This window comes from Aquila chrysaetos, chromosome 23 (genome assembly GCF_900496995.4).
Source record: "Aquila chrysaetos chrysaetos chromosome 23, bAquChr1.4, whole genome shotgun sequence".
Classification (NCBI taxonomy): Eukaryota; Metazoa; Chordata; class Aves; order Accipitriformes; family Accipitridae; genus Aquila; species Aquila chrysaetos.
In genome coordinates, this window is record NC_044026.1 from 18,925,471 (window position 1) to 18,952,291 (window position 26,821).

At 44.0% G+C, this 26,821-nt stretch overlaps 1 protein-coding gene across 3 annotated transcripts in view; it reads right to left on the reverse strand.

Moving 5' to 3' along the window:
* Positions 1-26,821, reverse strand: part of GPM6B (glycoprotein M6B) — a 112,786-nt gene that overhangs the window by 44,795 nt on the left and 41,170 nt on the right. The window contains exon 1 of one of the 3 annotated variants that reach the window (XM_029999326.2): positions 5,218-5,236. The exons of the other annotated variants lie outside the window; for them this stretch is intronic. Within the exon in view, the coding sequence (XP_029855186.1) occupies positions 5,218-5,221 (4 nt within the window). The 5' untranslated portion in view covers positions 5,222-5,236. Of the gene's footprint in view, positions 1-5,217; positions 5,237-26,821 lie in introns of those variants that run through there. 3 annotated transcript variants of the gene reach the window in all.

Genomic DNA, 26,821 nt, shown 5'->3' on the forward strand with positions numbered 1-26,821 from the left:
CTAGTTACTTGATAGAAGAGACCAGCACCCACCTTGCTACAACCTCCTTTCAGGTAGTTGCAGAGAGCGATCAGGTCTCCCCTCAGCCTCCTCTTCTCCAGGCTAAACCACCCCAGTTCCCTCAGCCGCTCCTCACGGGACTTGTGCTCTAGACCCTTCACCAACTTGGTTGCCCTTCTCTGGACACGCTCCAGCACCTCCGTGTCTCTCCTGTAGTGAGGGGCCCAAAACTGAACACAGGACTCGAGGTGCGGCCTCACTAGTGCCCAGTACAGGGGAACAATCACCTCCCTGCTCCTGCTGGCCACACCATTTCTGATACAGGCCAGGATGCCGTTGGCCTTCTTGGCCACCTGGGCACACTGCTGGCTCATATTCAGCCGGCTGTCAACCAGCACACCCAGGTCTTTCTCTGCCGGGCAGCTTTCCAGCCGCTCTTCCCCAAGCCTGCAGCGTTGCACGGGGTTGTTGTGACCCAAGTGCAGGACCCGGCACTTGGCCTTGTTGAACTTCATACAAATGGCCTCAGTCCATTGATCCAGCCTGTCCAGATCCCTCTGAAGAGCCTTCCTACCCTCGAGCAGATCAACACTCCCTCCCAACTTGGTGTCATCTGCAAACTTGCTGAAGGTGCACTCGATCCCCTCGTCCAGATCATTAATAAAGATATTAAAGAGAACTGGCCCCAGTACTGAGCCCTGGGGAACACCACTTGTGACCAGCTGCCAACTGGATTTAACTCTATTCACCACAACCCTCGGGGCTCGTCCATCCAGCCAGTTTTTTACCCAGTGAAGAGAGCATTTGTCTAAGCCATGAGATGCCAGCTTCTCAAAGACTATGCCATGAGAGACAGTGTCAAAGGCCTTGCTAAAGTCCAGGCAGACAACATCCACAGCCTTCCCCTCATCTACTAGGCGGGTCACCTGGTTGTGCATTGGGTTTGTGTGGCAAGGTTTTGGTAGCAGGGTGAGCTACAGGGATAGCTTCTGTGAGAAGCACTGAAGAAGAAGGAGGAGGAGAAGCTCCAGGTGCCGGAGCAGAGATTCCCCTGCAGCCCGTGGGGAAGACCATGGTGAGGCAGGCTGTCCCCCTGCAGCCCAGGGAGGTCCACGCTGGAGCAGATCTCCACCTGCAGCCTGGGGAGGACCCCACGCTGGAGCAGGGGGATGCCCGAAGGAGGCTGTGACCCCATGGGAAGCCCACGCTGGAGCAGGCTCCTGGCAGGACCTGCGGACCTGTGGAGAGAGGAGCCCATGCTGGAGCAGGTTTGCTTGGCAGGACTAGTGACCCCGCGGGGGACCCACGCTGGGGCAGTCTGTGCCTGAAGGACTGCAGCCCATGGGAAGGATCCAGGTTGGAGAAGTTGGTGGAGGACTGTCTCCCGCGGGAGACACCCCACGGCAGAGCAGGGGCCGAGTGCGGAGGAGTCCTCCTCCCCCTGAGGACGAAAGAGCGGCAGAGACAAGGTGTCGTGAGCTGACCCCAAGCCCCATTCCCCGTTGAGGCGGGAAGGAGGGAGGGCTGGGGGGAAGGTGTTCTCAGGTTTGGTTTTATTTCTCAGTATCCTACTCTGATTTGATTGGTAATAAATGAAACTAACTTCCCCAAGTCGAGTGTATTTTGCCCATGACGGTAACTGCTGAGTGATCTCTCCCTGTCCTTATCTCGACGCATCAGCTTTTTGTTGTATTTTCTCTCCCCTGTCCAGTTGAGGAGGAGAGTGATAAAGCAGCTTTGGTGGGCACCTGGCCTCCAGCCAGGGTCAACCCACCACAGGTGGTATGAGAAATGCCAACTAAAAAGGTCCAGTAAACTCAGCAATGAGATTTTAGGCTTCTTGGGGATGGGATCTATCAACAGAAACTTCAAGTAAAATAGTATCATAACTTTGAATTTAGATCAAGAAAAGAGAAGGCTGAGAAAAAAAGCCCTCCACTGATTAGGAGATATTAAGTCTCACCTGTGGAATGTCTCTTGATGGTTAGGGTATGGAGAAGAACGGAAGTGAAAGAAGTCAGAGCAGGGTAAAGAAGTGCCTTTCATATTGCTTATGCCCCAAAGGGACCTTGCCACAGTACTTCACCAATCAAGGAAATATTCTCAAATTCCAGTTATTCTTCAGATTCACTGGATTCAGACCAACGATGAATACACAGCACATGCTGCCATCCGCTGTGGCGTTCTGGCACAGGGCAGCACCCTACCAACAATGGCACCACTCTTCCTTTCAAAAAGCCCCAGAAAGAGCACTCTGTATTCTCATGCGATGAGATGGGCTTTTACAACTTGGATCACTACAGGGTATTGAACACTGACAGTATTCCTAACAAAGGTTCTCTTGCTTTTTCTTAGATCTCAACAGGTATGTATGATATCTAAGCTAAAATAAGCCATCCTCATTACATTCATTTTGGCATCATGAGTCACTATCTTGCTGAAACAGAACTATCTTCTCACGTCCACATTGAGCAAGTGCTATTAACTTTTCCAGTATCCCACCTACTGCTATTTTCTTCTGTGCAAGTGCACAACATAGCTCTATCTCAGAATATGCTTCATGCTACAGCTTTCAGTGAGAAAAGAAAGCCACAGAATATGTTAAGGACATACTATGCCTGCTCCTGCAGGCAGAAATAGCTTCTGGCCTTCTATATTAATCTCATGAAAAAACAAACCCCAAAACTACCGGCACTCAAACAGAGATTGATTTGCTATGAAGCGGGACAAGTCCCTCAGGTCTCCTTTCCTGTCCTTTTAACTCAGTCTAACAAAATTGACTTCCTGGATCATTACTATTTTTACTACTTTCTAAACACTGCCCTGACTTGGAGAATCTGGCTGAAGGTATCAAATTAAGGCAGAGGTGATTTTTGGTCTTCTCAGGGTATGGCAGAAATTCGCTAGTCTAGTATTTCTGCTCTAAATGTGAGAGCCCCAGCACTCGTTCAGACACACACACACACGTTAAAGAAAAAAAGCATCCTAGGCTCCCAAGGCTGCCCTGGGACAGAGGAACAGGGCCCCATAAAATAGAAAACTCCTTTCAAGCCAAAGCTGGAGAGCTGGGAACACCAAATACTGGAGGTGGGCCACTGGCCACATCATGACCAAGTTCGGGAGAGCGATTCAAGTAGGCACAGAGCAGGGTGAGATGAGAACGAAGTGCTTCCTCACATTTCATCCTACGCATCCTGCTCCATCCTCGTTGGAGTGCGGTGCCTGGACAGAGCCCATCATTCACAGCACTGAAGATCCTTCATGGGATGGATCCACAGGTATCCTTCATGGTCCCAGGCATGCCGCACAAGCTGATCCCAGACTGAGGTGGAATATCCTGTGTCCTGCTACAGAGGGGCTTCCTCATGGAGATGTACCTCTGAAGCGTAACAACTTGAGAAACACTGAAGTGCCTGCATGCTTAAAAACATACAAACAAACATACAATCCCTTCTCTCCATGAAAGCCACACTCCTCTTTCCCTTCTACCTATGCTATACCTGCAATATAGCATCACCACAGGTGTTGACAAAATTTCATCTCTCTCCTAAATATTTCAAAGAGAAAGGGTTTAGAGCTTCATACAACCCCCCCAATTAATGCAAGATGTAGCAGCCAAGTATGTGAGATGCCCTACAGAAGTCAAATGTAATTTTCCCACAGTTTTGAATCACCTGATGTAGTGTTAGACATGCTGGTCCATCCTGGTAACTATTGTTTGAGATTTTTCCTCAGGACACAAAATACCTACTAACAATACATAGAGGGTCCCACTTTCCACCCCTACAAGTTGAAGCACTGTTATGAATATGCTGTCCAAATAAGCCCTGTGCAATCTCATGGAAAAAAGAAATTGCACACCTAAAGCTGAGCAGATATTCAGAACTGCAACAGAGAGGGAAGACATAAAAGCAGCTATTTCCATCTTAAAATATTTGTAATTTCTACTACACAACTTGTCATTTTCTTTTCAAAAAGCCTTTGCTTCTCAGCACTGGTGTAAACCCTAAATTTAGAGACACGTGAAAAGAATTTCTATTCCTCTACAGTAAGCATTATAGAAGGAGTTTCTGCCTCCACCTCTCCTTTGGACCACATTTCAGCCTGAATTTAACCTTTCTTTCCTATATAGAATAGTTGATGTGCATGTAAGTGAATGAGATTAGAGGGGAAAGCGTGGTTTTGCTTGGAAACATGCCATTACAACACAGTGTTGGAGAACGAAGTACATAAACCAAATAGATGGTCCTTTTGTGTTTGCAGAGATACTTCACAAATGTAGGACAGGTGTATTATCCTTTTTAATGCATAAACTAGGCCAGAAAAATTGCTTTCACAAACACTAAAATCACTTTATTGATCTTTCACAGTATGTGCCTAGATTTCCAGATGGACTCTAAACTACAGGGGTCAATTAAATACAACAGATATCTTTAAACATACCAAATTATCCGAACAGAAAATGTTAACAAACAAAATAGGTTACCATTCACGTGTGCTACATCTTTCAGGTGCAGGAAAGCTACTTTCAAGTTATCCCCAAGGAACAGTTCAGTAATACTTCTCAGAATTTTTAGCTAAGCTATTTCTTTCTTTCACATACCATTTTTGAAACTTTACAGAAGTTTCCTAAATTCTTCATGCTAATTAGATTCTAATCCAATTCACCAGATGTGGGCAGTCATCAGTACTCTCTGCATTAAGGACTTGTGATTCCAAAAAAAAAAAAACAACCCCCCAAAAAACCAACCAAAAAACAAACAACAACAACAAAAAAAAACCCCAAACCAAAACCTCCCCAAAAAACCAAAACCAAAGTTGCTTCAGTTCCTCCTTGGCAAGGGAGCACTCTGCAGCATTTTGCTCTGACAAAAGTATCAGCCAGGGACTGAAGCGAGCATCACAGGTTACATTTCTACCTTATACCAAGTTTCTCCTCTCAACAGCTTTCGTATCATTTACCACTTATGCTTTTGCCTAAATGCAACATAAAAAGCATGAACTGTTTTCAGCTGCAACAGCAGTATTTTACCTCTTACCAATTTATTCGACAATGTTCCTTTTTAGAGAGGATTTTACAGAGTCAGAGGCAAATGGAAATGCAGTTTTAAAACTGAGATGGTTAAGACTTATACTGTACTTAGGAAATATTGATGCAGCAGGGACAATAACTAGCAACTATGACATTACATTTAAACACTGGTACCCAATACTTACTCATTAGTGTCCTTCTGGAATTCTGCTCCTTTTAAGAAGTTTCGTTCTTTTGCCTTCAAAATAGCTATGATTTGCTAATACACGATATGCCTTAAACCCCCTCTGACAAGCTCTACTGACACAGTCATATTTTTCCCACTTGCATTTTCACATCATTTGAATGCATGCATTGTCAGCCTCCTCTGCCTCCACCTCTCCTTTCCCACATTATGTGCAGCACCCATTTGTTTCAGATTATAAAAAGCACTAGTGGATTCTGAAGCCACTAAAAAGAAGTAGCCAGCATATGGGATCTGTGGGAAATTTGATCTGGTAAGTGAAATAAGACTCAACTTTAGAATTAACTGATAAATAGGAGAGAAGTTTCAAACATTATTACTATTGGACGGGTTGCATTTTCCTTTTAAAGTTATACAGAAGAACTGTGGCCACTGCCCTTGCAGAAAACTGCAAAAAAAAAAAAAAAAGGTCAGGTTTTTTTTTGGTTTTTTTTTTTTTTTTAGGAATGAGGCAGATGGCCCTGGCTTCAAATATAGAAGGCCTTCCTACACAGAACAGAGGTGCTGGCACATGATACATGGGTAGGATTTTTCTGGGTACTTTCCCAGGAATATGCGCACCCAAGAGGTGAAATAGCAGGATAAGAGAGAAAAGAGGGGAAAAAAACCAAAGCTGAGAAGGAAGAGGGAAGAAGGAATCACCAAAGCAGCAGGCTCAGAAGGCACGGTGACACCATGTTTGTGACAGAGGAAAATGCAAAAAACATAGCTTTCTGAGCAGATGGGGAGTGCAAGCGTACCTTTACATGGGGATTCAGATTACCGCGTTGATCATTATTTCTGAACGACTAAAGGGGACTTGAGATGGTGAGCAAAGAAATGACTTCAATTCAGAAGCAGGAGGTGGCAGAGCTCCGTCAGGCTCCATCCACCTCCCACGAGTGGGAAAGCAGTGCTTCCAGTCCCGCAAGCAGGCAGGGTCGTGCCCAACCCACGGTGGGTTTCCCCGTCACTGGACCACTTCGGGAACCCAAACTGGAGACTCTCCCATCCAAGCAGCAACTACCAGCAGTCATCTTCTTGCTCATGATCTTCCTGCCCTGTCGCCTGCCATGGCCACGGAGTCGCTTTCTTTGTCTCCCTCCCAAATAACTCCTCCTGCTTTCAGCCTGTCCTTAATCCTCCAGGAAACCTCACTCTCCCGAGAAGAAGAGTGCTTCTGTACGTAATCTCCAGACAGCAGCTGTGACCCTGGCACCCAGAAAGGGGATCATTGTGCAGAACCGTGGTATCAGGGATGAACTTCCCCTCTCCCCCCACCCGCCACCATTTATTTAAGGGCCGCTGGAAGCGCAGTTAGTTTATGCGCACACACTGCCAGCTGCGATTTTCGCCAGCAGCTGTGGGGTGCTTGTCCCTTTGCCCTCGTTGCAGGCTACCCTCAGAATCCGCACAACCATCTACTTTATTATTTTTAATTTCGCATTTTAAGGGATAGAACTTCCCACCTGCCAACAGAAGGAGGACTTGTTTTTTGCCTTCAGTCCTCGAGGCTACAACAGTATTACTGAAAAGTCACTTTGTCCATTTTTAATATCCAGAAATACTGAACAGCTGTGGTTTCTTGTAGTCCTTTTGTGTAAGAGTGGCTCAGAGACAATACTAAATTGAAGGCTGCCAAGGCTCAGACCTGAAGTGCCTGGAAAAAATGCCCTTTTTTTTTTTTTTCTTTTTCTTTTTTTCTCTTTTCACACTTTATACTAGTTCTCAAGACACACCATCATACCAGCACCAGTCAGTAAAGCAACAGGTGTTATTTTAAGGCAGAAGAATTTGAACAACGTAATTCTTCATGGCAGGTTTATCAACCTTTTAGCACACTCAGCTTTTATTATTCTGACACGAGATAAACTTACGTAACAGCACAGAACATACTAATTTACAGGCTAACAACATGAATGTTGAGTTCGGGACGCTGCACTTTTGTTTCAGACTGTGGATATTTCCCATACTGCTAAGAGAGGCATATGCTGCGCAAACACTTTTAAAAGCATCCAAGTGGAATTCAATATATTGAAAGAAGCTAAAGTACTCTGGAGTGATTAACAAACGTGCTTCAGCAGAATGGCACAGAAGGATAATTAAGGACTAAACGCACAGAGATACTGAGACAACTAAAATCTCTCCAATTTCTTCTGCAATTGATCAGAAAAGCCCACTTGCCCATTGATGGTGTACAGGTGGATGTAAAAGTGGTTCCAGATCACTGCAAGTAACTATAAACCTTCCCATGTTCTAATGCAAATCATCACTTCTAGAGGATTTAAGTGCTCCTGTTTGGAGACAGTGAGGATTTATGTGACCATGAAGCTGAACAATACCCCTTCTCTGCCTTGGCTAATGTTTCTCCCTCACGTGCAGAAGAGCCCTGGAAGCCATCCACTCAAGAGCTAGTCTCTGGCAGAGTAAGAGTCAGAGCAAAAATGGTATTAGAAAGACAAAATTGTCTGAAATGGCAAAGATGCCAGGGGAAAAAAATTGCCAAGACTTCTTAGTTTTCCAAAATTAGCCTGTTTGACCTATCCTTCATCCCAGAGGATGAATACAAAACACCTCAAGGACAAAGAAGTGCCTTTTTTCCTCCAGCTCAAGAAAGGTTTTCCAGACTCTGCCTATGCAATCCAAGGCATCATCTCCACACTGAAACAATGCAACTCTGGTGAAAGGTAAATGGTCACCATTCATCTTACCGAACTGGATCATGGCAAAACTATTTTCTTTGCTCTGGTCCTTCCCAAAGTCTCCTATTCACTCCTTGAACTACTGTTGATACCAAAGTCCTCAAGCAGAAAAGAAAAACAACCAAAAAGCACTCACAGTACTTTCTCAAAGGCTGAGACAGATTTCCAGAAGGGATTTTATACTGAGCTACTATTTGCCCATCATTAAAACACACCTTCCCTTCCCTTCTTGGAGGGAATTATACTTAAAAAAAGGTACATGCATGTACACATTCCCGCTAGCTTTGGCACACATCTTCATGATTTGTGGACCTGGTGATGAAAGACGCTTTGCTAGCATGGGCTGGAGAAAAGCTCCCAGCTGTAACTCCATGTCTGGTTTAACCCCAGCCAGCAACTAAGCACCACACAGCCACTCACTCACCCCCAACCAGTGGGATGGGGGAGAGAATCATGAAAAAAGTGAAACTCATGGGTTGAGATAAAGACAGTTTAATAGCACAGAAAGGAAGAAAAAAAAATAATACAATAGCAACAATAATAAAGTAAGGATTGGAATATACAAAACAAGTGAGGCACAATGTAATTGCTCACCCCTCACCGACCAATGCCCAGTTAGTCCCCGGGGCAGCGATCTGCACCCACCCAGGCCAACTCCCCCCAGTTTATATACTGGGCATGACATCCCATGGTATGGAATACCCCTTTGGCCACTTTGGGTCAGCTGTCCTGGCTGTGTCCCCTCACAACTTCTTGTGCCCCTCCAGTCTTCTCGCTGGCTGGGCATGAGAAGCTGAAAGATCCTTCACTTACTCTAAACACTACTTAGGAATAACTGAAAACACCAGTGTGTTATCAACACTATTCTCATACTAAATCCAAAATATAACACTATACCAGCTATTAGAAATAAAATTAACTCTAACCCAGCTGAAACCAGGACACTGCACATAGGTGAGCCCTTCCCACTCACGCCTGCTCCCTTCTCTCTTGAAACAGAAGCACTTGCTTATAAACTATCTGCATGCTAGTGCTGCATACATAGGCTGCTCTGAGTAGCCAAGCATTTATGCAACGATCCAGCCCTTGTACAGATGAGGTGCCTCCAACCAGTCAACAGGCTGAGGACCCCATCCCACAGCGACAAAACGCTGCAGGCAGCAATGGGCCATGAATATTCATATATTGCTATATTTGTTCATGTATCATCAGTGAGCATCAGTGCTACTTCAGGTGGTTGGCACTAGCACTGCCTTCCTCATCAAGTGCTTTGCAGTGAGTAAGCAGCTCTGAGGCAGATATGTAATCACTGCAGATGCTGTTTGCCTGTCTTCACCGTGTCTACATGAGTGAACATACGGCCTTCTAGCACAAGGCCAGCTTATACAGTCATTAATTAGATATAATTTCAGCCTGTTCAACATGTCGGATACAAAAATCTGTCCTCTGGCAGGAACAGCCCCTGTACTGTAGAAACTTTCTCTCTGTGAATTACCTCATCTGATGAGGAAGAGTTAACTCCTTTGCCTGTGAGCAGATAAATTTCTGTTTATTACAAATGCAGGTACAGCAGTGTAAACACACCTGAACTTGCCAGTGGGTTTCTTCTCACTTTTTCTACTTCTCACCACAAGCAGAAGATGGGTGGTCCCCCCTCTCCCTCCAGCATGTGATACCCAAGATATTCTCCAAAAGCACCATCACAGCCCAGCAAGGCATTATGATGCCAGCAATTCAGTCCTGCTGCCAGGCTTAGAGAGCTAGTCACCAAACTCAAGGACAGCTCGTGGAAGAAATCATCCCATATGTAGACATACCTCATGCCTCTAGATCGCGAAGTGGACTTAGTGAATTGTTGGAGTTTGCTTGTTTTTGAATAATCAGAAAGAGGATTAATTAAGGCTGAAGACTCAGAGAAGTTAGTATGTAAAATACATTTTCGGTAAAAGAAGGTAAAATTTTGCTCAGATTGTTTCTCACTGTCTCATTTTCTCACACAGCAACACTAAACAGCAGAAGGCACATACACAGCCCCAGACTGAGCTGCTACTCAGAAGTAACCAGAGCTCATGAGAACCTCACTGGGGTTTCCTCATCAACCCACGTGTGAAAGAGGACTTTAAGTCATGCTCTCTTCCTTCATCCCTCACAGCACCATGCAGAAGTTTGCAATACAGCACCGTTTGCAGGAAAGCACAGCAAATTCATGGAGCTTGTGAGAATTTCCTAAGATCAGATGAGGTGCAAACTGCCAGTTTATAAGGTGAAAGACCTGGCCTACAGGCACAGCCTGGAGTTAGTGGGGGAGACGACCTTCCATCTGAAACGTGGGGAGTTTTCAGCAAAGCAAAGCAGGTATTTTACAGAAAGGAGTGAGGATTTAACAGCAACGACAAAAAAGGCATTTGAGGAATAGCATCCAATTCAATTACTCTTCTCTGATGGTACTGAACTATTCCTGAATTACTATAAAAGAATTTTTTAACTTCTCTTAGCTCTTGATTAGACACCAGTTACAGAATAAAGAGACACCAACAATAGTGGCCCTTCAAAATAGTGATGGGTAGAGGTGCTTTTCTGTAGAAACAGATGGGCAACAAAATCTTCCCTTTAGAAGCTATCTGGTTCACTGGTTTCCCCTTGAACCCTGTAATGTTTGCATATGCTTATTTTTAGCTGAACAAATAAACTGCCTTGAAAGTGCATTGAACCTCTCTTTCATGTGAACCCTGCCAGCTTTACTGAATTGTTTTGCTAGAGATACAAGTCTCTCAGACCTGAGTAGTCACAAATTACATATATCTACTGATTATAATGAGAGGAAACTAATTCTAACGTCTTTGTTGTGCTTCATTGCAATGGATTATTTTTTAAGACTGACTTCCAGCAGATTGTCAGTGTTAGTAGAAGAGTTATATTTTAAATACCTATGGTATATGAATAATGCTGTGCTAATGTAGTATATTCATCCTTTCTCAATTCCTGCTTTCCAGCTGATTAGGATTTACATAGTAGTCACTATTTTAATATAATTCTTCAGTACCAACTTCTGAAGTTGGGAATCACTGCCAGCTGATGGCTGTTGGCAAGCATAGGTATCTTCCTCATGCCTCTCTCCAGATGAGGCATCTTCAAGCAGGAACAAGGCAGGACTTAGTGGTCTATGTACATACAATATAGGATTCCTTATTATTAGTTATTTTTACATCCATAGACTATATCAAGATCTCTACAAACTGAGGAGTTGTTTGTTTGACATCTTTGCCATCTCTATCCCTTTCTGAAAAGAAAGTTGCAAAGAGTGATGACAACAAGCTGGCAATGAAGAATCACTGAACATAGTTGATATTCACGTAGAAGGCTCTAGAGAAAGATTTGGCACCTGGAGATCTCAGTCTGCCAGCTAATAGGCTGGAGACAAATCACTTGAACCGGCCCGATAGCTGGTGATAAAGTCTATAGTAGGTCAGGGTGTCGCAAGACAGGTAGGGGAACAAGACTGACTGCAACATCAGAAGATAACTTTCTTATTGGCACTTAATTGGAGGTAATACGTACCACATAGAGACTTGCCAAGCTAGACAGAATCTGGTACTCCTAAAACCTACAGGACATACGCTTAAATAGTACTGCAGAGTAGTGAAGAAAATGAAGAGAAAAGATTCGGAGGGTGAGAGATTTCAGTTTCCCTCTCAACATTTGCATGGTCTACATTTTGCATCTCAAAGCATGTGCACCTGCCATGAGAGGAACAGAGTCCTTAGGAGGTCGGGTTTGGGAAAAGGGGACACCTAAATCAGCATGAGGTCAGCACCCATTTGGGTGTAAAGGATGATGATATTCAGCTCTGACAGTGGCGAAAGGGCACTAGCCCCAAACTGGCACAATCTAAGCAAAGAGAAGAAAGGCTTGCTGGACAACAGGAATATAAAAGCAGACAAATTTTCCATCTATAACCTTGGTGAGTCCAGCAGAAGCTACTCTCAAGCAGTGATGCGTACAGCTTCAAACAAGTCAGAACTGTCAACAGAAAATATTACATGATTTAGTAAGCTGCTTCTAAAAGTTTCCTGAAGAGTGGAACTTAACTGCACTTAAACACCTCCAAGATCTATTCTTGCCCATTTTTCTCCACAGGGCACTGATCTGGATTTCTGTTCTGTATTTTCTTTCGTTTCCTCTGATGCCCAAACAAATGCTCTGCTAAAACAGATTATAATGTGCATCATCCATTCCTGTGGTGAAAAGGCTACGAAGCAAGCCCACATCTCCTTCCACTGCCAAAACCACTTAGACATTTTGGCAATGCTGGACACATTCTTTATGTTAACTGGCAGCTACTGTCTGACAGCTGTTCAGCAGCCTATCTGAAAAAAACCTGATGGCCTCAATCCAGTTCCTGACAGACTTATTCCAGATACAAAGCTTCCAGATTATTATAGCCCACAAGACTTCATCCAGCAAGTCCTCCATCATCTAACTGTCTTCTACCTTTGCTACAAAGCTCCACCATTTCTTCCGGAGAAAGACAGCTAATTTGATGCCTTTAAAGACTTGGCCAGATGGGGAACCTACCAAATTTATGGCTTAGTTCTTTCATAAATGAATCATCAGCATAATAAAGAGTATTACTTATTAGTAGCATGCATTTTGTGTTCCAACTTCCAGACATCAAATCTTGTTATGCCATTGCCTTATGAATCAAATCTCTGTCCGCTCGTAGAAGTATTCTCCCACATAGAGACTGAGCTGTCAACATCTTAACCTTCTCTTGGATCAAAGCAAAAGCTCACTCCCTCACAGCTTTTCTAGACTTACTGTTCTCCTTGCAACTCTTGTGAATCAAACTCTTTCACGCAGTACTGAATCTTCACCACTCCTGTCACCGGGGATCACCTGTGGTCCTTTATTGAGCAGTCTACACTGAGACCTCACGTTCCGTTATCCATCACAAACCGTACGTGCCTCTCCAACTGCAGTTCTTACCCCTCTTGGATTGTGACCTACATTTGGTTTCTAGATACAATCTCTTTTTCAACTGTATCAATACTCCGTGTTCATCAATAGTCTGTCTTCATCACCTATGGCTGGTTGAATTAATTAAAAAAAAGATTTACCTCTAAACCTAAATGATCACCCCTAAACCTAACACTAAACCTAACCCTAACTAAGATTTTCTTATGCATTTTTTTTTCTTTATTGGTTAAGAAGAATGTAACAGTCACCCTTAAATAGACTTGTTGCAGGTCAGGTACTCCAGGGACAGCTAACATTAAATTAGTTACTTTTCCACTTCCAGGGGTGATGGGAAGGAGGAAGAAAAATCCAGGTATTGCTTTCTGAGTCACAGCTACAAAGATTTTCATCTCAGCTCAGAAGCGTGACAGTTTTAAATGGCTTCTGCAACTTTGCGCAGTATAGAAGATACATCTCAAGACTACTTGGCTGAGTCCTTCCCAGACAAAAAATGACTCTTCAGAAGCATCTCAAAACAAGAGACTTTGTTTTTCAGTGAACATCACCTAGTGCTTCCTAAGGCCTGTACCCTTCCTCAAGTCACCTACCACTTTAAAAAAATAAGCGTAAGGACACCAATACGCACAATGTAACAGGAAACCAAATTCTCTTACCTATCTCCTTCCAGCCTGGACCACACACCTACCTCATTTAGAGGTTCTTTGACACCGATGGGCCAGAATTTCTATGGACCCTCAACAGGATAGTACTGACACATCTGTGTTAAAAACTAAGATATCTGAATTAATTAGTTACTTCAGAACAGCAAGAAAGGAAACATCTAGAATAGAGAGCACAACATTTTCTGGAAGCCATATTTATTTTCTGCTGAAACATTTAAAGTTAGTTAATGCCAAGGAATTTTCCCTTTCTGACCTATTGGGTTGGAAAGCATCTACAATACCACGTCTTTTTGCTCATCTTGAATCCCTCTGGCAACAGGCAATCAATATCCTCTCCAATAACCATAAAGTAAATCAAAAGGCTTACAGAGGATTAGAACTGAATATCCCTGCTACTTTATGTGTTTAGTTTAAGCCATGTGAAAATTTAACATTTAAGCATGTTTTGAAACAAGTGCTTACTTGGAAAAAGTCCTGGAGTTTTGCTGGGAGGAGACAGGTGTTTGAAATCACTGCTATTTGTTTTTCTCAGCATTCAGGGACTAGTGCTCTGAGACTGGATTCTTCTAAACTGGTCCTGGCAAAGGGTCTATACTAGGGAAAGTAAAGCTATACAGTACTTTAAACTTACTATTTTCATTCACCAGCACGTTTTTACGCACATAATGAAAATCAATCCTGGGCATACCTCTTCACAGCTACTTACAGCATGACAATCCTCAGACAGTTGCCAAGAAGTAATGTACACGCACCCTCCACCATTCCATGGCTGCAGGATTATATCCTGAACGCCCGCAGCTTGCTGCACTGGACTCCTGACCTCGAGCTACTCACTGACTAGTTGCTGCTGTAGACTACCGACCTCTACCGAGACCATCCCCGCTCCATTTCTTTGCAGTTGTCACCAATCATACAGAAAAAACAATCATATAATAGAAGAACAAACTCATGCAATACCATAGATATTGCACATACAGTGAAGATTAATTTCACAGAGTCATAGAATAATTTAGGTTGGGAGGGATTCATGGTGGTTTCTGGTTCAACACCCTGGCCAAAGCAGGGTCAGTTAAAGCAGATTGCTCATGGCTTTGTCCAGTTCCATACTGAGTATCTCCAAGGATGGAGTGTCCACAGCCTCCCTGGGCAACCTCTTCCAGTGCTTAACCACCCTTACAGGGAAAAAATTTCCTTGGATCTCACTGGAAATTCCTGTGTTCCAGCTTGAGGATGTGGCTTCTCATCCTAATACCACACACCTTCAAGGCGAGCCTGGCTTCTCCAAACCCTTCCATTAGGGCATGAAAGACTACCCTCCATAAAAAAAATACATATATACTTGCTTTCTTTCCCGCACGTAAAACATTTTAGCCAAATACAAAACTGATACAGCCTTCAAAGCATTTTGCAATCACACAATTTTTATGGAGGAGCTGAAAATATTTGTAAAAAAAATACACTTTGAGAGGATGCTTCAGAAAGAGCCCCGTCTAAGACCTTATTCTGCGCATTCACCAATTTCAAAAGAAAACTGACTACTCAGTATTAAAGAAAAAGCAGAGAAGAGGGAGAAAAATTTCCTTTGTTAGTGCCAAAATCTTCAACTCTTTCAAAAAAAAAGGAAATCACATCCTGTAGTTCTAAAAGCTGCTGCAAGAACCAACATGGTATTTTTTTCTTCCAGGAAGAAGAAAGTTAGTTTCCCATCAGGCGATCACGGCTGAAACAATTCATCCGCATTGTGATTAAATGAAACTTTTAAAATGTACTCAAAAGCTACATTCATTCCTGTAAGGAAGAATGACCTCCCTCATAATGAGCTCTGAGGCTGGCAGCCAGCTTACAGAGGTTTTATAATGACCAGTTTTGGCTTCAGAGTAGCTGGTAGCTTCATTTTGCATGTAGCATAGCAGATTTGGGGGCCTGCTGAGACACTGAAGAACTGGACTCAAAAGTTTACAGTTGGGGCTTGAAAATGCTATTTTTATGTTAAAGTAATATAATATAAACCTCAAATTTAGCTTTTATTTTAATTTCATATCTTCAGATAGGCACTAGAACTTGATTACTTAAGGCAATCTCAAACGCTGTTATTTTAAAGTAAGTGTGACATGAGAATAAAGCTCCTTATATACTAAAGAACATGAGTTGGATCAAGGGATGGACAACATTCCTGAATGCAGTTTGCCTCCTAAACTCCTAATCCATGTAAGAGCCAAAAGACATTCTACCTGCACCACAGCAAAAGGTTACCTGTGAAGGAGAGCTGAGGAAAAACTAAGGCGACGGACAAGACCAAAGGGTTGCAGAGATCTCCCGCAAAACGGACGCGCTATGCAAGGAGCACAGCGGGGTCCCCCTGCACCCCACCGCTGTGCACCTCTACTCCCAGCACTGCCTTGCTGCTGGTAACACAACAAATTGAACAAGTAAACATGTATAGCTGCTGTACGCGGCTAACAGCTGCGGTTGGTCCATCCTGGCCTAGACAAAGCAGCGGGACAACTTTTAGGTACCTGGCTGAATTCGGTACTTTGAGCTGGGCAGTGAGGCTCTGCAGAAGATGGCTGTTGCATACAGGCTGGCAGCCAGGCTGGGACCCAGAAGCATGGTCACACTGCATGACAAGAGAAGAACCTTGGCTCTAAGCTTTTTCGGATCTCAGGCAAGGACTTCTGCACGCTCCAGACCCAGGTGTGGAAAACTGCCCAAGGAAAACTTCTTGAGACCCTCTCTTCCAAAACCTGCTGGCCCTGTGGAACAAAGGCAACGGCTGGGGTGACAGCAGTGGGAGCCATTATGTACCAAGCAAGAACAGACGCATCCGTGTGAGAGTACGGTCCATGTCTGGAGCTCTTCTGCATCCCTCCGTGCCTTTGGTACAACATAGCTCAGGACTAGGAAGAGGGACTGAGCTTGCCCAGAGCTCCAGATTTAAACAGAAGAAAACCCCCTTGGTTTCCCTGCACAAAGATGGGGTCCCACAAGTTTTCTGAATTTAATCAGGAAGGGATTTTCACATTTGTAAACTCAGCCTTAGGTAGCTGAAGCCTGTGCTGGTGTGGGGTTGGGCCTGAAGTTAGTGTACCTTACAATAATACTGCTACAGCACCAGTCTTTGTTTCAGATTCAAGGTATCAGACACATTATTGCTGCATTAAATCTAAATAGAACATACGGAGCTCAGACGTGTGCCTGCAAATACAATTAAATGCTAAGAGCCCAATAACCATCCTACAGATGGATGCACAACTGGCAAAGTTGGGAAAGCAGTTTGCTAGTGAAAGACCTCCCTGAACCAAACCTCTGTTCCTTTGGGGTCAACATCAAACCTACAGTCCTATTCCAGAGACCCTTTTAAAAGGATATGCCTGTTTAATCTTAATTATCAAGAGGGCATTCCATTCATTCAAAAAGGATCAAAACCAAAAGAGCTTTGTTTGCATTCTAATACTCAATGCCTATGTTTGTGGGACTCCTGGCTAGAATAATATAACCAAGCTAAGAATATAACAGGAGTAAACTGGGAGGGGGATCAACTGGAAGAATTCATACTGACCCATACAGTTTGCATACATTTTTCTCCAGCACACGTTATTGTCAGAGGCACAATGGTAGCATAGGAAGACATGCCCAAATTAGCTTCTCTCTAGCTAGCATAGTTATTAACCACAAGTGTCCTGGTTTCAGCTGGGACTGAGTTAATTGTCTTCCTAGGAGCTGGTATAGTGTTATGTTTTGGATTTAGTAGGAGGGTAATGTTGATAACACACTGATGTTTTCAGTTGTTCCTAAGCAGCATTTATACTAAGACAAGGATTTTTCAGCTTCTCATGCCCGGCCAGCAAGAAGGCTGGAGGGGCACAAGAAACTGGGAGGGGACACAGCCAGGACAGCTGACCCAAACTGGCCAAAGGGGTATTCCATACCATGGGATGTCATGCCCAGTATATAAACTGGGGGGAGTTGGCTGCAGGATGCAGATTGCTGTTTGGGAACTAACTGGGCATCAGTCGGTGAGTAATTGCATTGTGCCTCACTTGTTTTGTTTATTCCAATTCTTTTATTGTTATTGTCATTTTATTATTGTTATTATTATTATTATTATTTTCTTCCTTTCTGTCCTATTAAACTGTTCTTACCTCGACCCATGTGTTTTACCTTTTTTTATCCCTGATTCTCTCCCCCATCCCACCGGGTGGGGGGGAAGTGAGTGAGCGGCTGCGTGGTGCTTAGTTGCTGGCTGGGGCTAAACCCCGACAACAAGCCAAGTCATAAGGAAAGAGATGCAAGGACAAGCTGTACGAATTCAAGTACATGGGCATTTCATCTGAAACGAAGGGCAAAGCACCACAATTTCACTGCAGCCCCCATGAAACCAAATCTACTTTGACAAGTCTGACTGGACGCCCCTCAGTCTTGCCTGCACTTTCTCTACAGCCATATCCAGCAACAGGGATGGCCACAGCCCTGCAGGCACGCGGTCCTTTCCTCCGCTGCCCTGTATGTGCATCTGTGTTACTAGTAATAGAGATATGCAACATATAGGCCATTTTCTTTCCTCTGTAATTTAAATCTACTTTTGGGCTGCAGCAGCCAGTGTATGTTACACACTTAAGCACCGTAAAAGCTCTAAGACTTAGGCACAATGAACTCAAGGGAAGAATGGTATCCTGCACTAGCACAAAGTACAGTATGCAATTATGATGACTACAAATATTTTATGCAGAAGGTTTACTGGCAAACCTCCACAGGGCCTGTAATCCCTCACACAATTTCCTGTTCTCTTATTAAAGCAAGGTAACCTTTAGGCAATTGTTTTTTATAAGACGACAGTAATTGCTCATGATAAGGAGCTTAATTAGCGAAAGATAAAGTATTTAATTGAAGAAAATGACAGCAAACTACATTCTGTATAATTCTCAATTTTTCTAATACTTGATAAAATGAAAAAAGTCTTAAATTTAGCACAAGAAAATATTTCAGAAACATAGGATGGGGATTGGAAAACACTTCCCAGCCAGCTGCAGATAGCTGGACAACAGCTTACACATATTCGACTTTCCCATGGGTCGTTTGTGGGTTTCTTCTTGGAAATGGAAGTAACTGTGATATACACAGACTTCTAATGAAATGTTGTAATGGAATCCTTTGTTACCATGTGACTGGGACACTGCATGACCACATGCTTCGTTCTACTCAGAAACGAAGCCTGAGGAATTTTAATCAAACACAAACGCAACACAACACGCAGTGCAGCCAAAAGTAACCTAAGACATCTTGTCTTAGACAAATGCCATCCTAAAAAGTTAGCGGTTTCTAGCCTTGAACAAAAGAACCCCCAAACCCTACAACACGCAATAAACGGAGAGGCATAGAAATATGAGGATTATGAAGCATGAAGGCAAGGATAGGCGACAACTGCTCCGTGCCTGTAGGTGCTCAGCGTTGCCACAGCAACAAGAGATGGACTGGAGGAGGCAGGAAGCAGCAAGGAGATATCTAGGACCACATTGCTCACACCCTTCCAGCCCGCCGCTCGTACACACCACCAAGCATTAGCAGTTCCGAGACATCTCAACTGCAGAGGAAAGACCACCAGGAAATATGCAGACAGACCAAAAAATCATCCGCCAAATATTAAGTGGACTTTGCGCTGGCTTGACCTCTGTAAATACCAGCTCCTGGATCGATTTCTAGACACTTCCATCCACCAAAAGCAAAACATAGGAACAGGGCACTGAACAGCACACCTCAGCCAGCAGTTACACATGGATCCCAGCTCTGTGCCAGGCTGAGCTTTTCCTACCAAACCACACCAGTTTGCATATAGGTGCCGTCAGGGGCACACTCGCACAGAGCACCGTGAAGGGTGAGAAGTTGCACCGGAGCGACATCCTAAGCTCTCCCTCAACAAGGAAGACCAAGACAGATGCTTTGAACATAAACATCTACTGGGCAGCCAGTGAAGTGACAGAATACAAACAAGTCACAGCTCACCATGTTCTACCCTGCCCCTTAATTACATGTAGACAGCACACGCTAATGAAACACTTAGGGCTCAATGCCTTTTCAGGTAGAAGCAACTGCTGCTCCAGGGTAGTGAAACAGAGTAAAGCCAATCCATGTCTGGGAGCAGAAGCCCTAGGATTAAACAGAAACAAGCAAAGGAACCACGTTGTGCATTTGACTGTAGGGAAAACGTTAAAAACTCCCTTCAAAACAAGAAAGGAAAGTCAGGAACAGCAAAAGGTTAACTCGTCCCAGAAGAGGAGATGACATGCACAAGAGATCCTCACAGCTGATGACTACCTGCAGGGCTGGCAAAGGGAGTGAAACCAGCCTGACATGGGAAAGCACCAAACTTCAGGGAAGTGAAGTCAAAATTATGCAGCTGAGATCTGTTTTTCATTATTTAGATCTTGAATTGGAAAGGTGTGAAAGCACAAGAACAGACCCTAGACACTTTGGACACTTAGGTCAGGCATGTGCATAGGCCTCATCAGCAAGGTAATTTATGCAGCAATTTATACAGTACTCAGTCACCAATAGAAATACCACCATGTTCACTATGTGTCACTTATCTGGTGGTCTGGAAAATTAATCTTAGGCACACCTAGAGGTAACAGAAGATGCAGACAAACGTCCCTTCCTGGTCCAGCTACGAAGACGTGCTTGCCCTGAAGCGCTCATCACCCCGTGTCTAAGCAGGAGGGGTGCTGCTCCCCCAGGTCTGCCACTGCAAACCCCACGGGAGCCAGGGGCTCTCAGACGAGCCGCTGAGCAGACAGCGACGAACATCCGCGTGCTGGTATGTGGCTTGTATGCAGGGTCCACATCTGCCTCTGCCCAAAGGGAATAAACATTTCATGGAAGCATTTTCTCCAGATGTAAAAGTAGTTTCAAAAGCCAAAGAGAAGCCGGAAACATATCGCTTTGCTGGGCCTGGCCTCAGAGCCTCATGCGAGACACTCATGGCAAACCTGGGCTCGTGCCAGCAGTTTGAACACAGAGCTTTCTCCTCCTTTCCACAGCAATCAGCTTGAGAGGTTTACATTCGCGATCCTAAGCATGCAGGGATAAAAAAAAAAGGAATGAGGAAACTAACCTTTAGGACAGTTATGAAAGGTGGCAGAAAGAATTGGCATCTCATCCGTCCTCCTGCACAGAGTCACCAGGTCTCCGAGAAAACGAACTGATCATCTAAGGCAACATGCAAGCCTTGAGACAACATGCATTTTGAGCACAGGTACTGGAACAACACTTTCAAAGGACCAAATCCAAGCCCTGCTGAAGCCCAGGTGAGTCCTGTAAGGCTACTAACAGCTAAGTGTGCACACCTGTGAACATCTCCAAGCTCTAGCAAGACTTCGATCTACAACAAATAGAAGAAATCCTGCTCACCTCTGTGTGAAGTTTAAGGGCAGGCAGTCATATAAAGGACAATATTGCGTATGCGTCCAGCTAGTTTTCATTCAGCTGCTTTCTTCTAACTAAATACATTTTGTGTTCATTGGCAACTATCCAGGAAACAGGTCATAGATAAGCACTGTTACTAGAAACCACAAGAATGAGACACTTTTGAAATACAGGATAAACATTTCAAGGCCCTGTTATAGCACATGTGCATGCACATGTACACAGATATGAAGAAATTATTTGTTTAGGGACTAATCAGAAGTAGTAAATAACATCTACACAGCACTCAGCTGGACCGAGTGCTTTCCAATTCCCCTCTTTTCCTCCCCTCCAGTCAAGAATCTGTTCAGAGCAATTAACTGAGAGGGATCCCAGTTGAAAAAGCTCTCTCCTCTTTGTAGTGCATCCTTAAGTGCTACCCTTGAATCACGCTCGCTGAAATGCTTTGCCAGCTCAGAGGCATACCAGCCAAGCACAGGACAGCAACATCCTCGGTCTGCATGTGGCACTCTGTACATCAGCTGGGTAACATATGGCCCAAACGTGAAAAGCCAGTAGTGCAGAAACCATCTCCTGCGCACCTGAAGAATTTGCAAGTTGGGCTCCTGTGAATGCACCGAAAGCTACAGGAGGTCACAGAGACAGTTTCACAAGACCCCACTTGCCTAATTGGAAACAGAAGCATATTTTTCTTATCAACTGACATCTCATGAGACTCACTGCTTTCTGAAATACAAAGCATGTGTGCAGGGAAATACGAGGTCTGTCATATGACCTTTATGTCTTTCATAATCATTTTGGGAAAAAAAATGCATCAGCACTTGGCACGTCAGGTGTCCTTTTTCTGACTAAAATGTGATGTCTGTTTTGCTTTCTTCTAACAACTGAAAATCATCTTTACAAGCAACTGGTGGCATAATCATTTGCACAAAGTGTCCTTGTTGCCTGTATCTTAAGTCTCTACAGAGATAAAGCAATGGCAGGTAAGTCTACGGAAGTATTAAATCCATTACTATCCCCAACCCAAACCAGTTGAAATCATTTATACTTGCACTGAGCTTGGCTCTCCTCCTCAAAAAAATTAAACCAGCATTTTAATTTATTAATTCTCACAATTTATACTGTGCTATTTGTCACAAGCACTACCAAATACCTTTTTGAAACACTACCCTGCAAAGTGCAAGTGGTTGAATGAAGTATTTCACTTGCATACAGCCCCGTCTTAGATTAAAACTTAATGGCCATACTCCTCCACTGTTCATATACTGTGTGCTGAGGCAATGCCTATCATAAAATGGCCCACGCATAAGACAAAGGGCAAATAAAATAGCCATAAATATAAATGATGTTCTAACTGCACAATTTAAGATGGGTTGTTTATGAGCCTTCACTGAAGAAACAGGCCATTGTTTTAAACACTGAAAAAAACAGATCTGCTTAAGAAACATATTTTCCTTATTTTAAGGTGTATTGGGTTTGCGTGAGAAGCTGCTGGAAGCTCCCCTGGCTCCGAGCCGGACCCGCCGCTGGCCCAGGCCGAGCCCGTCAGGGACAGTGGAAACACCTGTGGGAGAGCAGATTTAAGAGGGGAAACCTGCAGGGAGTGGGGGATTGGGATGGGAGAGGAACCCCTCTGTGGGTACCGAGGGCAGGGAGGAAGGCAGGAGGGGATGCCCCCGCAGCCCGCGGTGAGGCAGCAGGCTGTCCCCCCCAGCCATGGAGGGGAGCGGAGGCCGCCCAAGATGGCCGGGGCTCTGTGGTAAAGCCCGCGCGGGAGCAGGCTGGGACTGAAGGACTGCAGCCCGCAGAAAGGACTCACCTTGGAGAAGTTCGTGGAGGAAGAGTGTGCGGAGTCCTCCTCCCCCTGAGGAGGAAGGAGCGGCAGAGACCAGGTATGACGGACTGACCCCATCCCCTGTTCCCCTGCGCCGCCGGGGGGAGGAGGGAGAGAGAACCGGGAGTGGGGCTGAGGCGGGCAGGAGGGAGGGCTGGGGGGAAGGCGTTCGCAGGCCGGGTTTTACCTCTCAGTATCCTTGTTTTGATTGGATTTGTAGTAAATGAAATTGATTTTGCTCCTTCCCCCAGTTGAGCCTGTCTTTTGCCCGTGCCCATAAGTGGGGAGTGATCCCTCTGGGAGGAGTGACCAAGTGGCTTCGTGGTGCTTTGTTACCGGCTGGGCCTAAACCATGACATAAGGTCAGCTTTTCAACATCTGCATCTGATAAACATTTTATTTCCACAATATGGCATACAAAACACTAATGATGGATCTAGTTGCTATTTTAGTCCACTTCAGGGCTTTAACATATGGCCCTATTTTGATACAATAATACATACTCATGTTTGTTAGGAAGATCATTAGCAATGCTAAGGGAGCATTTCTATAGCTCTAAAGCAAGCGTTGAAGCTCTTCAAAGCAGGTAGAATATGTAATATACTGGGCTGTTCATCTTTACATCAGCAAGTAATATTTTTCAGTAGGCTACCATACAACTTAACCACCATCCATCCTTAGTTTAATCCTGTAGAGGACAAAACTTTTGAACTTCTTGATACCGGTATCAAACTTTTCACTTTGGCCACCATGATCTATTGCCCTCATCACTGTAATTTCACATCTGAGTGATGTCAAGAGGAACAGCCAGTACATACATCTATGGGAACCAAAACACCGTGGCATGCCTGTACTGGGCATCTGCTTGTTAAAACCGTAAGGAAGACATGCCACTGTTCAGCCATTTGTTCATCAAGTTAAGAGAGGAGGAGGTGAGCTATCTTCACTTTCCTTACATTAACTTAGCACTTTCATAATGCAGCAAGTCAATACAGGACACAGAACATTACCATGTGCAAATGTGGCTCACACTGTTGAGTAATACCGCTATTTTAAACCCTCTGCTGCTAAGCAACACTGACAGTACGGTTAGAACATTTTGGAAATACCGAATGCTTCAGTTCTTACCCCCACACACATGTACAAAAGCTGCTCCCGCACTGTACATATATCCAGAAGCTATTCAAAGACAGGGCTTCATTTTTTATCGGCCTAGCTCTCCACAGCATTGCAAGGACACTGGTCATATTTGCACAGAAGCAGACCCTTAAGAGATGTACAGACGTGGCCCTTTGATTTGTATTTAAGCATCCCAAAGGCACCATTCTCAGAAAGGCTTGGTAGTCAGCTGCTCGTGTTGGACGTTCACAGCTAGCAAAGAAACAAAAAAAACGTTCAGTCCCCTTAATTTGAGAACAACACAGGCTGGGATCACCTCCAAATATTGTGCTTACCTGAACTGTCCAAAAAAGGGCAGTTTATGTCCCTTCTTTTAAGAGCCAGAAGGGTATTTGTGACCAGCACTACAACCCAAAGTGTAATTGCTGACTGCTAATGTGAAAAATTTCCAACGCTTGCAGAGCAACAGGGACAGAAGAGAGCATGGGGAAAGTACAACATTTAATGTTTTAGGAGGCAGCCAAGATGTGGGAAGACTTTGGTGAAACTGCACTTACTACACTGAAGAACACTTACTTTAAACTTCTCTATTTACCTACACTTCAGTAGGAGAAGGGGTGGAACTGAGCTTGGGGGGCTCTAGCCCTGGGGCTGCCAGCAGTTAGTCCCTTTAAACTGGTCTCACTGGTATGGAGGACTTTTGCACTCCTCTCTTTACCAAGCAACCGGCGCAGAATGGCCTGGCGCCCATTAACTCGGTTTCCTCTTGGATGGACTGTTTCACAAGGCTTGTCCGTGTTTGCTCAGGCAGAAGTGTACCTCTGAGATATGCCCGATTAAGAAATGTTGCCCAATTTTGACAGAACATACTTCAAACTTTTCATATGCTTACTCCTCTCATTGTTATTCTAATTTATTCAAGAGTACTTTGTTTTGCCACAGACATTACCGAGGTTACAAATATTCATGTCTTTCAAACTATTAATTTTATGGCATCTTCCACTTCATTGTGTATTTACCCATCTATTAACTTACATGGATGATTTCATTGCTAATCATTTCTACTAACACCCTTTTAGACATTTGTGACTTCAATACTGAAGATGTAGGTGGCTGCAAAGACTTGTTTGTCTTCCTCCTCCCTCCTGCGATCTAAAATTAAAATGATGTGACCAGGACAGCGTGCCTCACACATCCTATACTACTTTGACAGATAGCACAGGTCTAGACCCAATTTCCACGCAAAAAGTGAATCACTGAAGAATGGCAAGGCAAAGCTTCTCGTAAGTAGGCACGCTACAGCCTCCTGGGGAGAGAGCAACATTAGATAGATGTAGAACCCAAATTTAGGTATCATAAAGGTACCATTAAGTAAGATGCTTTGAATAAAAATTGTGTTTATCTGCCAGTTGACTGATTTTTACTGGAACAGACCCTAATTTGGTCAGATGAGAACTATAGTATTATATGATTATGCTGTAGTTGAAAAAGGTCTTCCTACCTACAGAAAATGCATTTAAGATAGCATCTCTTTGAACCCTTCTCTGCTTATTCCAAAATAAGGTCCAGCAGTCCACTTTCCATAATTAACAGAACCTGGTAATCCTAATCCCATCACATATGTCTCCCTGATCTGCAACACTACTATCTCCATGATCAACTGCTATAGAAGACAACATCATTCAAGCACAGCGGCCTTCAGCCTGCAGTATTTAAAAGCCCTCTTCAGCTATCGAAAGGCAACTCTTTTCTCTCTTTTCATCACGACACACTGCAAAACATGAGACTACAGCATGACTAATGAATCCCTGAATTCCCATCTGCCAACACAAGTCAGCCAGTGTTTCACCCGCTCGCCCCCAACTACTTAGCACTCCGAAGCGTCTGTTGAGCACTGCACCTGATCCACCTCAAAATGGGATGGCTGAGAACCACAGCACACGCCATGCAAGCACAGCACTGAACACCTCTCGCTTGCTTATGCTGTTAGACAAAAGGGTATTTTTGATAGCTTTCTCTTCTTTTGTTCCACTGTCAAGTTTCATTGGCTGTAAATCACAGGAAGACCACAAAGACAGTTCATTTCAATTTCCACATTCAGGATCAAGGTTTACCTTCACAACTGCTGGAGTACGAGACAGGCACAAATCATTATCTAGTATGTAATTTAATGATTTGCTTGCAATTTTCTGTTCTCATTAGAAGCCTCTTATTTACATTAAAACCCTCAATATCAAAGAAATTAAAATGCTTCTTTCTGGAGCATTTCCTGCCGAGTTTAAACATCAGGATGAAAAATTGAGCAATTAATTTAGATATGCTTAAAACAGTGTACCTTCAAGGTCCAAACTATTGAAAGGGGGAGACAGACTGGAAGCAAGGGAGCTCATTCTCCTCTGCCTACTTCAGTTGTCACTCAGTGAACTGGTTCGTGAGCCCAGTAAGTCAAAATGATCCTAATCTCCTCTGTTCTCTCTTCCTTTTCCTCAGTCTACCGAGAGTGGGTCCCACTAAATCTGAAATCAAACACTGCTACAACTTTGCTGACAGGTAAAACCTAGACCACAGATACTCAGCAACAGCAGAATAAGAATCGATTAAAGGTAGCATGGAGAGGAATCCACAGCCATTTTGATGCAAGTTTGCTCCACGTGGAGAAATGCAGAAATGCAACCGACCTGCTGAGGGTACCTTGCCCACCCTGCAGCCCTGTTGTGTGAGGGTATTCTTGTTCTGCTGAAAAACAACCATATGCTGTAAGCTGTCACAATCAGCAAAAGTATTACTGCATTAGCACCTACAAGGCTCAATTAGGGGGAAGGCTCCTGCTGTGCTAGGCATGTCAGAAACGAA